Below are 13,435 nucleotides of genomic sequence, written 5' to 3' on the forward strand. Positions count from 1 at the left end.
GATTGTTGGGTCACTAAAGACATTATAATTGATTGTTGGGTCACTATAGACATTATAATTGATTGTTGGGTCACTATAGACATTATAATTGATTGTTGGGTCACTAAAGACATTATAATTGATTGTTGGGTCACTATAGACATTATAATTGATTGTTGGGTCACTAAAGACATTATAATTGATTGTTGGGTCACTATAGACATTATAATTGATTGTTGGGTCACTATAGACATTAGAATTGATTGTTGGGTCACTATAGACATTATAATTGATTGTTGGGTCACTAAAGACATTATAATTGATTGTTGGGTCACTAAAGACATTAGAATTGATTGTTGGGTCACTAAAAAGAGCTATAACAGCACAAAACAATAAACATTACCTTGATTCTCTCTACAAGATATGTTCTGCTTAAAGTTGTTGAGATGGAATAAAAAATGTCTTTACGGTGCATGATTAAATGCAACTGGACAGGATTATCTCCAAATACCAAAACCCAAGAAATTGAAATATCCCAGGAAATTCAATGAGTGATGGAAACAAGAATTTCAGTGGTTGAAATCAAGTTCAAAGGGACATGAATAGTCTGCTTTTCTTGTAAAACTCAATTTAAAATCTGTTATGTGACAAGAATGACATCATGGGTCATGCAGAAACATAAAAATATTAACTGTGACAGCAAATATGCCTCATTGAAATCCATGTTTGAGAAATCTGCACCAAATGTTGATCAAGTTACATGTGCCGAAACGCAATTTGCCAGTTTTATAGAGAAACATAAACCTCGTGTTTCTGGTAGCATATAATTTTTCAGATCTAGTCAAAATAATGTTTTTGAAGTCAGATATTGCACAAAAATACATGGATCCAGTAACAGTTACACGTACAGTCTTCCAGTAACAGTTACGTGTAGTCTTCTAAATGTTAAGATTCAACACAAAAATACATGGATCCAGTAACAGTTACACGTACAGTCTTCCTGTAACAGTTACATGTACAATCTTCTAAATGTTAAGATTCAACACATAAATACCTGGATCCAGTTACAGTTACAAATACAGTCTTCCAGTAACAGTTACACATACAGTCTTCCAGTAACAGTTACATGTACAGTCTTCCAGTAACAGTTACATGTACAGTCTTCTAATTGTTAAGATTCAACACAAAAATACCTGGATCCAGTAACAGTTACACATACAGTCTTCCAGTAACAGTTACACGTACAGTCTTCCAGTAACAGTTACATGTACAGTCTTCTGATTGTTAAGATTCAACACAAAAATACCTGGATCCTGTAACAGTTACACATACAGTCTTCCAGTAACAGTTACACGTACAGTCTTCCAGTAACAGTTACATGTACAGTCTTCTAGTAACAGTTACATGTACAGTCTTCTAAATGTTAAGATTCAACACTGATGAGGACTGCCACCTAATCCAGTAATCCAAATATTCTCCTAAGAAATGCTTGAAATCTTGTGGTACATATAAAGGAAAGTATGAATGGCAACAAATTACTTTGAAAGAACTTATCTGATGAGATGATGTGCATATTTTAATATTAAAAAAATGAACATCTGTTAAAGAGTTGAAAGTTTTGTCTATTTGCATGCTAAAAATTGGGTCAATGAAAATTCTTCCTCTTTTGAGGTGAAAACTCTTGACAAGATTCCAGAAATTCATTCATCTGTCCTGACCTGACCTGCATTTTCTATCACGTTTGATGAAGACCAAAAGAGAATCTTGTCCAAGTTTTCACAAATAAATCTAATGAATCTGTTGTAAAGAAAAATTGTCAAAATGATGCTCTGAAATATTTTTGTTCTTTAGCTTTGCATTCTCCTCTCAAACATCCATTTTCTCATCCACATATTGATCTACAGATACAATACAATTAGATATATATCTGTTATATCTTTATTTATTGCCATTAGGTTTTAATGTGCAAAAATGTAATGAAGAAAACACAATAAAAATGTTTGTAAAACAATTGAAAGAAAACATACCATATTTTATTTTACCATACGTTAAAATTTTTGTGATAATATGTTGTTATATTTTGAGGCAATCTCAAATCTCCCAAGCTCAAGTTTAATTTTCTAGTCTGCTTGCTCAATGACAGTCTGTGGCAAGCTGACTTCTTTGTTTTGGTGGAGCAGTTCTCATGGTAACCAGACAGTGGTTCAAAGGGGAATGATTAAATCAATGTGTCCTGTGACCCAGTCAGTTAAAAACCAGATATAACATCACTTAATTGGGTGCTGGGATGATCTTCACTAAAATTAGCTAAAGGAGCACTAATGCACAAACTGTACAAGTTTTATTTCATACAAAAACCACAAACTGTATATAAGTTTTATTTGTCTAATTATGAAACTAATAATTATGGGGTAATAATAATAATAATAATAATAATAATAATAATAATAATAAACTGGAATGTGCACAAGCTGTTATTTAAGTGGGTTTTTTTCCTGTCCACTATCTGTGTGCACTTTAAAACCATTGCTTCTACAGTCAGGGGACGAGAAGACAAAATTAGATATATATCCAGCACATAACTCACCATGGCCCATAACTCTGAAACTGTTAAGATCAGCATCCTAGAAATTTATAATAGGCACATGGGAATATATGTAACTTTACATCCAACACATGCCTTGGCTCATAACTTTGATATTGTCAAGATTCCCACCTAATACCCATATATACACTGATTGATTTGAAAAGAGAAACAAACATTTACAGTCTAAAAAAATTTGCCCCTGGATCAGGCCATAATTCTAGTTATATAGATTGGAAGCAATGTGATATGCTATACCATCTCATTTACCTAATTCTAGGTACTTTCTTGTATCTCACTTTGGATTATGCTTAATTTGATGGTTATCCAAGCAAACATCCAGAATGAAAACTGTACAAGTGACACTGCCCATATACTTCATGAAGAAAATGTCAAAACAGTGTGTTTGGATACAAGTGTAACGTTCTACAAAATCTTCCAATATTATTTGGCTTGAAACTAGCCTATTGGCTGTCTGATATTTTGTAAATTTTATTGTGACCTTCTGCTGGACAAGATTCAGTGATCCCCCACTATAACACAATTGAAGGTATCATAAAGTGTGTCCTTATAAGTGAGGTCACCGTATATTTTCTACATTATAAATGGTATTAATACTGTACAATGTAATGGAATCCCTGATTATACCTGCCTTTGTTGTGTATATTTCATTTATACTGTTTGTTGTCTTTTCTGCATGATTATATGCTACATATATATATCTAGTATGATTGTTTTGGTCAGTAATTGAGTTAAGGGCCTACTAGACTAGTGACGTTTATTTTGCAAACAACATAATAAATAGCAATCATTTTTCTAATTATATATTATATATTATTAATTGAGATAAAATATTTACTTGTGTCTGAGTTTAGGACATAAGCCTTTCACTTGGAAATTCCTCATCATGCTGACAACAGACTGTTTTATAAAGGAAGTTGCCCTTCATCCTGGTTCCGTTATTTGGTCGTAATTTTTAATATTAATGTTGTTTACTTCAAAAAGTTACTCATTCCATATCTTAACATCAGTCTTTCACAGGAATCAATTTAAGTTGTGTTTCAGTTAATATTTGAGAGGTTTTATTTTATTTAAATTATTTACTGGAATTACAAAGTGCTCATTAATAGTTCTTGGAATAAAATCTTTATTTTGGAATTATTATGAATTCATTCAAGGACAATTTGGATTATATCACTGTGATACATGAAGACTGTTAACAAAGCAGCATATTCCAGGCTACTGGCACATCAGCACATTCAAAATTGGAATTTATTTGGAATACCACTAGAATTCATTTGGACTCGATATATTTGGACTTGTGATAGTAATTTTAGGACTATTTCAGATTTAATTCACAATACTTATTTGTGGAGAAAAAAATTCACTTTTGTGTTCTAGGGTAATATATTATTTGTTGAATTTTTACAAAACTTATTGTTTTCCCTCTTTTCTGCTACTTATTTTAAGGCCGAAGTGTCATAACACTTTATAAATGGGGCTCTTATACTGAGACACCTTATACTGGGGTTTATTATACATGTTACTATTACATCCTAACCTGGCATCCATGATCATACCCACCTTATAAACAGGACTGTTATACTGAGACACCTTATACTGGGGTATATTATACATGTTACTATTACATACTGTACTGGGATCCTTGATCATACCCATCTTATAAAAGGTACTGTTATACTTAGGCACCTTTTACTGGAGTATATTATACACATTATTGTTGCATACTGTAATGGGATCCATGAATATATCCACCTTATAAAAGGGACTGTTATACTGAGGCACCTTATACTGGGGTATATTATACATATTACTATTACATACTGTACTGGGATCCATGACCATATCCACCTTATAAAAGGGGCTGTTATACTGAGGCACTTTATATCAGGTATATTATATACAGTATTACTACTGTTCAACATAATGGGATCCACGACAAAACCTGTCTTGTAAAGGGACTGTATTATTCTGAGGCAACCTAGTATTATTCTGAGGCAATTCTACATTTTCGTTACCCCACCACAACCACCAGGCAATCAATCTATAAGCCTTCTAAAAGGAAACCATTGTTTATTCAAGGAAACTTAATTCTAATGCGTCGCTTTCTACATATTAAAATTAAAGAAGAGTCCCTTGATGGAACTGATGATCTACTGTCCAAAAAGAATTTTTCAGGAATGCATGAAAAGATCATTTTTGCCTTTTTTACTGAGTATTGAAATCATCTCTGACATGATCTTAAGTAATAAGATTTTCAAACTAGCCACTGTTACAAGCATATCTGATGTAAGATCAGCACCATTTTCATTTGGACAAATTAGACACCATTAGAAGACCTTAGTGAAAACCCCATATTGATATGACCATATAGTCAGGAGAATTACTGACAAGATTTTCAATATGTTCATTGTGGCAGTTATATCTGAGGTCAGATTAGTACCAGTTTTATCATACTTTTCTGGTGAAACCCACTTTGATACGACTTTCCATTAGGAAGAATAGCAATTAAAAATATTTCCAAGATAAATGACATGGTGGCCATAATGGATGCCAAATCAGACAATTTCATTTAGGTTCAATAGACATCATAGGAAGTCTTTCAGTAAAACCCCATGTTCATAAGATCATGTATTCTGGAGGAGTAGCTGTAAGAAACTTTTCAATATGGCCAATCTGGTGGATGTCCAGGTGTCACCATTTTCCTTTAGGACCAACAAGACATCATAAGATGTCTTCCAGTGAAAACCCCAAGTTGATATTACGGTCTGTTCAAGAGGAGTAGTAACAACAAGATTTTCAAGATGGCTGTCATGGTAGCCATACTGAACCTCAGACTGGCACCATTTTCATTTAGGTCCAACTAGACATAATACTAAGACTTCTGGTGAAGCCATATCTCAGTCTGACTTTCTGTTGGGGAGAAGTAATGATAACAAGATTTTCATGACGACTGCCATGGTAGCCATAATAAGAACAGATAGGCTCCATTTTCGATTAGGTCCAAGTAGAAATCGAATAAAGTCTTTAATGCTGAAATGACCATCCATTCATTAGGAGCAGCTATAACAAGATTTTAAAGATGACCACTTTGGTAGCCATGTTAGATGTCTGAGAAGCACATTTTAGTACGAACTAGACCTTGGGATGAATGTGTGTGTTAAGTTTCACAGGTGAAAGTCCCAAGCTGATAAGACCTTTTATTCAGAAGTAACAATAAAGGAATTTTCAAGATGGCTACCATGATGGCTATACTGGATCTCAGATTAGTACCTTTTTCATTTAGGACCATGTAGACATTATAAAAGGTCTTTAAGTAAGACCTCCATGTTCATAGGATCATCCATTCAGAAGACGTAGCTATAACAACATTTTGAGAAGTCCAAGTACTATTTTCATTCAGGCCCAACTATACATCATAAGAAGTCTTCTGTTGAAAACCCAATGTTGACATGACTTTCCATTCTGGAGGAGTAGCAATAAGATTTTCAAGATGTTTCTTGTGGTGTCCATATTGGAGATCAGACTGGCACAGTTTTAATTCAGGACCAGCCATACATCATAAAAAAAAACTTTTAACAAAAACTCAGGACCATCCATTCATTTTGAAGAAGCAATAACAAGATTTTCAAGATGGCTCGTGGGGCTATACTGGAAGTCTGAACAGTACCATTTTCATTTAGACCTTGTAAACATTGGGATTAATGTGTGTCTCAAGTTTCATGACGATCCTACAAGTTGATTAGGACCTGTAATTATAACAAACTTTTGCTAACAAATGGATGGTTGTCTGGCAACAAACAGGCCATTCCATAAGCTCTTATGGCCTATGATTGGTAAAGAGAAATTTTTCTTAATTTTTTTATTAAAGTTCAATTATGCAATTACCATGTAATATATTTGGCAAAATTAATGTTGCCATTTTGTCTCCTTGCAACACTTTAAAATCCACTTATAAAGAAATACAAGTGTACACGTACCTGGACAAAGCTTGAGGGAGACTGGATATTATAGGGCCATATCCGGCTGAGTTGTCATACAATTCAAACAGTGGCGCTGCCACTAATTTGTAATTTCTTGGTACTGCGAAGAGTGCTGCAAAAAAGAATCCCCAATATAAACATTGTAAAAAAATCATTGTCAAAATATAAGGAAGTAGCCAAAACAATTTTACGAACAATGCTGCTTTGCTGCCAATGTTACTAACATCTTAATCCTAACAATTCACCATCAACTGATATAAAAAAATAATTTCCAAAGGCATAATTGCCCTTGCACATGTATAAACAAGAAGCCAAAATGGGTATGAAATTGCTCACCTGGTCGACACTGCCTAACAGCTAAATGCACCTGAACAAGAAATTTGGCAAATATAATGCTTTTTGTGGAAATTTCTGGCAGTGTTGTCAATTGCTTATGCTAAGAATTTTTTTTCAAGCTTTCTCTGGTTTTATACTCTCATCAATATTTCATAGCACATTAGGCAAAAAAAAAATGTCTTATGTTTTATAAATAATGCCAATGAATTTTTCAAATTTGGTACAATTCTGCCAAGTGGTTTTTAAGAAGTCATTTAAAGGATTCTATATTTAGTACATCCTTATTTGATTCAGGGCTCTCAATAATTACAGGATCCAGCATGAAATAAGTGACATTTTCAGAGAATACTCAGTTTCTATTCATGCATCTCTGCAATGTACCTAATTTCCCCAAGATTATCTGTATTTGCTACTGAAGTGTGTTCTAGGACAGAGGCATAAATCATGCAAAGAGTGTGACTTGTGGTTTATGTATCCGATTTCGTCTCTGCATTTGAATCATGATGACTTCAGATGATCAAAGCAGAAATTATAATGTAAGACATTAATTCTTATATGATTGGCTAGATTATATATACATTAAGGTAATATCTAACAAGGGCAAATATTTAATAAAATGTCACTAGAACCACCAACCTAAGTTCTATGTATTTATAAAACATTGCTAACAAGAGTCCCATTGAAGAGAATGTTGTTCTACCAGCTGAAAAGAATTTCCTGTAATTCAAGAATAGCCTATTTCTTCTTTTTAACTGTGCCTAGTTAACCATCTCTGAAAGTCTAACGCAGGGCTTGCCATTAGATTTAAACCTGGAGGGTGATCTGCCAAAGTTGGGGGGTGGGCTTGAGAGACCTCCCCCAAAGGGGAAACAATTTTTTTTTTAGAGTAGCCAGGTGTAAAGTACAAGCAGACAGGTAAATCACCTGGCACACATGAGATAAGAAAAACCCTGGTCTACAGCAATAACAATATTTTCAAATCGGTTGTTGTGATGGATATACTGGATGTCAAGTTGGCACCATTTTCATTTAGGACCAAAAAGACATCATAAGAAGTCTTCAGGTGGACATGCCATGCAACAATAACAAGGTTTTCAAGATGGATGCCATGGTAGCCATGCTCAATATAAGATTGGCACTATATCTATTTAGTACCAACTACATATCAAAAGAACCCTTTTAGTGAAAGTACAATGTCGATATGACCAGCCATCTAGGGGAAATAGTGATAATATTTTCATGCTGACAATTTTATTAAAAGTCAGATTGGCACCATTTTCATTTTATGTCTAACTAGATATCGCAATAAGTCCTTCAGTGAAATCTCCATGCTAATATGAGTAAAAATCCCATGTTGATATGACCCTCCATTTAGAAAAAGTGATAACAATATTTTCAAGATGGACCAACAAGACATTACATCTTTAAATGAAAACCCCATGCTGATGTGATGATCCATTCAGGAGGAGTAACATTAAAAAGATTCTCAAGATGGCCACTCTGGTGGTCCTACTGTGCATCATATCGCCATTTTTGTTTTGACCTTTCATTCAGGAAGGCTAGCAATAACAAGATTTTCAAGATGGACACTTGCAGCCATATTGAACTTCAGAAAGGCCCCATTTTCAATTAGGACCAACTAGACATTATAAAAAGACTTATAGTGAAAACCTTGTGTTGATATGACCACAGACTAAGGAGGAATACATAGCAAGATTTTCAAGATGGCCACTCTGGTGACCATACTGGAAGCCCAATTTTCATCTAGGACCAACTAGATATCATAAGAAATGTTTTCATGGAAATTCTGCGTTGATGTGAGAATCCATTCAGGAGGAGCTATAACAAGATTTTCAAGATGGCCATATTCCAAAACATTTCAACCTCTCTAAATGTACTGCAGATGGTACATGCTTAGATATCTTCATGCTGTAGTCTTTCAAACCATGGTGTCACTGATGCATTAAATAAGTAACCACTACTTAAGAACTACATGTTTATGGGGACAATTCAAGATGAATGTTTTGGTGATGCTTTAGAGAAAGAAAAAAATTCTCTGATCAAGTAGTAGTTTATTAAAAAAAAAAAACAGCAAAACTTGTCTTGAGTGAACGCTGCTATGATGAGACCACCTCTCCTGATAGACTAGATTATCAATGCACAATTTACTGATTATACAGCATTATGATCTGTTACGAGAGATAACCTGTTTTGAGAGACCATGATCTATTGACAAAATCGGTATTCTTTCAAGACAGGTTCTTCTGTAATCCTGCAAATTTGTAATTACAATTTAATTCATGTACTCCTATCAGTTACAATTAATTATAATATATTGTTTCAGCTGTGCTTAGTTTATGTCGTATGGCCCAAACACATATACATGACGTAAGGACCAAAATGGGCCCATAAACTCTAACCCCCATATAAATGAACCAACTGACTTCTTGCTTGAAAAGTCAGTTTTCTTTAATTGCATCAATAATATGACACTGCTCTTCAACATGATGTAAGCTGTGGGGAGGGACAACACTTAAAAACAATTAGCAAAGTACTTCTGAGCTTTACATTAACTCCTTTATGCAACCTGTTCAGTTTTATTTTCTGTCAAAGATTGACATATCAGAAAACATATAAAGTATAAAGGTTATTCTAAATTTTAGTGCTTTCTACACAAGAAAATTAGGTAAAATTTTAAGTGTTATCTACATAAGAAGATTAGGTTAAAATTTCTGTGTTATCTTCATATGAAGATAATGCTAAATTTTAGTGTTATCTAAAAATGAAGATTGGGTTAAATTTTAGTGTTATCTAAATATGAAGATTAGGTTAAATTTTAGTGTTATCTTCATATGAAGATAATGCTAAATTTTAGTGTTATCTAAATATGAAGATTAGGTTAAATTTTAGTGTTATCTTCATATGAAGATAATGCTAAATTTTAGTGTTATCTAAATATGAAGATTAGGTTAAATTTTAGTGTTATCTAAATATGAAGATTAGGTTAAATTTTAGTGTTATCTAAATATGAAGATTAGGTTAAATTTTAAATCTCTGAAATGCATATAACCATTTAAAAACTATCTTTAAAACTTACAATATTAAGGGTGTCTGTATGACAGATTCACCCAACCAGGATACCAACAGCTGTTTACCCACATATCTATCCATCATTAATTAATAATTTGCAAACTAAAAAAGTTTATTTAATCGAATCAGTCAAGTTGGAGATTCTCTAGATTGTGGTATTGACTCTAGTAAACATCAAGGTTCTCAAGTTCTTGGAGTTGAAAACCCTGGACTCTTAAGCCAGAAATTCTCTCTTGAGCCCAGTTTGATGACAAACTGGTATCATTCCATTGTGACAACTTTTACGGCCTTCAAGCCAGAATGCATTTTGCAGAATTTTGTTTTAATACTGATAGGCACATTCTAAGAAGAAGTCATATAAAGGTTTTCTATTAATAGTATCAGTGGCCATATCTGAAGGCAGATCAGCATCATTTGCATAAAACTAAAAGCCTTCTATTTCAGAATGATGTCAAATTTGGTTAAATTCAGTTGAGTAGTTTATGAGAGTTGTGTAAAGATTTTTCTATTATTGGCATTCAAAGTTTGTTGTAGAATCAGTGTCAAAAATGGCTAATGGATTGGCATCCATTGAACAAATCTGAAGGACTTTGATGCCAAAACTTTGTAAAGAAGTTTTTTAAAGATGATGTTGCAAAATAAGAAATGTTGTGAACATGTGACACCAGAAAAATACAATAATAATAATAATAATAATAATGCTTTATTTATAGAAGGTGACTCATTAGTCAAGGACTATTCTCTATTGAGGCCCTCTTAAGGAGAGCATAACAATGCACATTATATGAAGATAGCAATAATTACTGTTTATTTTAACATGTTTAGTATTAAAATACTAAATTCCATTTTCTATTAGAAACACATATATGATCATAATATCTCTTCTTAAATACTCTAATATTTTCAGCACATTTTACATGTAGTGGAAGCTTGTTCCACAGAACTGTACCAGAGCACTGGAAGCTTCTTTTAAATTGCTGTTTTTAGTTTTGGTGCCAGAAGATTTCCATGTGATATTGATCTGAACCGGTATTGCGTTGAAAAAAGCCTGAATAAATCCTGAAGATACTCTGGTACAATTCCATGTAGACATTTATATAAAATAACTGCCTTATGAAAATCTATCCTGTCATATATTGTGAACCATCAGAGTTCTGTAAACAATGATTTTGAGGGATGATCATGTGATGCATCTAAAATCATGTATGCTGCTTGTTTCGGAAGTTTATAAATCCTGTCAAGCTCAGATTTAACACAGTTTCCCCATATATTCGAGTATTAATCCATTGTTGTAAGATTATAGTGTGAGTTTGAGAGCTAATATTGCCAATGCTTACTTGTTGAGAATTTTCGTTTTGGTATGATTTAAGCCAGTTTAAAGATGGATTGCCAAACCTTTAGCAGTTCAACTTTTGCAGCAGAATTTCATGATCAACAAGATCAAAGGCTTTCTTGAAGTCAAGGAAAACAATCCCAGTCATATGTCCATTATCCATTTCCTTCAGCCAAAGATCAATTAATTTGGTAAGTTCTGTTTGACACGAATGGTACTTTCTAATCCTGATAGCGCTTTATGAATAAGAGAGTATGTTTCAAAACAATTTATAGACCTGAATGGCTACATGCTTTTCAAATAAGTTTATCAATACAGGTAGAATTGATACTGGTCTGTAATTCCCTGGATCCTCCTTTTCTCCTTTCTTAAAGATAGGTGTAACCTTTGCACATTTCAGTATTCCTGAAAAATTACCACTCATTATACTTAAGTTTATGTTATGCGTTAATGACTTAGTTATTACTGGTGTAGCAATTTTAAGAATTCATGGACCAATACCATCCAATCCAGAGGAGTTATTAATATTCATCTTAATTAGCATATCAAAAACATCAGCTTCACTAATTTAGCCATTGAAAAATAATTATCATCAGGAATTTTAGCTCTTATAAATAATAGAAGAGCATCAGTTCAATTGGAATGTTAGTCTGGTTCTGAATACTGTTACTGGAGATGCTATAACCACAACTAACCTTATGGTCAGGTGAACTAAAAATTCTAGAGACCAGCATAATGCACATTTGAGGCATAAAAGTTTTATATTGATATTAAATCATACTCCATTGAACGCAGAAATTTATTAAACCTAAGTCTGTGACCAGCAGGTCCCACTGCACATATCTACAATGCTACACCATGATGGGCTGTCAGGGGGACATTTTATGCATCTCCACATCTCTGTAATCCTCAATAAATCATAATTTATTAAAAGTATAGGGAAGTCTAGCTTTTTGGGGTGGGATAATATCTCTTTGGTTCACTCTAAAGTGCAACACTGTATCAGTTATCATGTTTATATTGGAATATTTTCTTGATGGGTTTACTTGATTCACAGCACAAATTTGTATCCAACTGCATGATGCTGATGACTGTATTACAATGGCATTGAATAAGCAGCTAAGAATTCTGATTAGTCCAACAACTGTAATGGCCAGAAAAACATACCTTAAAAATTTTGCAATCTTTAAGACCCAGAAATATTGGTTAAGCATATAACTTGTCATGTCCACCAAACCAAACTTGTCATGTCCACCAAACCAAACTTGTCATGTCCACCAAACCAAACTTGTCATGTCCACCAAACCATGCACTATTTATTGTCCTGTATAATTACAACAAAGACACCAGGAAGAAAATAACAGCTGAAAGAAAACATGCTAACACCTTTTTTATTTCACAGAACCATTTGACATAAATATATATTTTCTCTCCGCCAATTTATTTATTTTGCTATTATCATTTTTTATGAAGTTATAGATTTTCCAACATCAAATGTAATGTTTTATTATATCTGAATATTTATAGATCATCTGCCATCTTAATTTTGGATTTGGTGCCCATGTTATATGCAAAACAAATGTAGTTTTTAAACAAAATATATAATATTGTTTTTTCACATGTGCATACCTGACCACTGAATACTGGTAAATAGCACAGATCAGATTAAATAATAAAGTTTTCAGAATTTTTAAGTAGGAAAACGTTAATCTTATGTATGTTCTGCAGATAAGTGTCCAATTATATATGTTTGTTATATGTCAAGTTACTCCTTTATCCCAAGTTTCACAGTAAGCTTAAAAATGCTGTGAAATGAAATATTCTGCATTATTATGCTTGTTTGTGCCTACATCCACTTGTAATTTGTGCAAAAAGAAGACACCAAGCTATACGTAAAACTTCTTCAATGTATTGTTTTTCTCGTCATGCTGCACATCTCTTACAAGATTCAAGACATATTTCAAACAATGGGATATGATCAGGTGTGGTCTGTAGATGAGCACAACAGTTTTAGAATTATAGATATAGCCCCTGTGGATGGGAGAAGGCAAATGTGGGTACTTTTGCTTAAATTTAAAATAACTAAAAATTACAATAATAACATTTATT

At 33.2% G+C, this 13,435-nt stretch overlaps 1 protein-coding gene across 1 annotated transcript in view; it reads right to left on the reverse strand.

Annotated features, from left to right (window-relative positions):
- The window catches only part of LOC149785810 (cleavage and polyadenylation specificity factor subunit 5-like), a 113,332-nt gene that overhangs the window by 58,470 nt on the left and 41,427 nt on the right, over positions 1-13,435 (reverse strand). Inside the window, exon 6 of the mRNA XM_089979751.1 lies at positions 6,565-6,679. Within this exon, the coding sequence (XP_089835877.1) occupies positions 6,565-6,679 (115 nt within the window). The remainder of the gene's footprint in view (positions 1-6,564; positions 6,680-13,435) is intronic.

This window comes from Sinohyriopsis cumingii, chromosome 13 (genome assembly GCF_028554795.1).
Source record: "Sinohyriopsis cumingii isolate HCF-2022 chromosome 13, ASM2855479v2, whole genome shotgun sequence".
NCBI lineage: Eukaryota > Metazoa > Mollusca > Bivalvia > Unionida > Unionidae > Sinohyriopsis > Sinohyriopsis cumingii.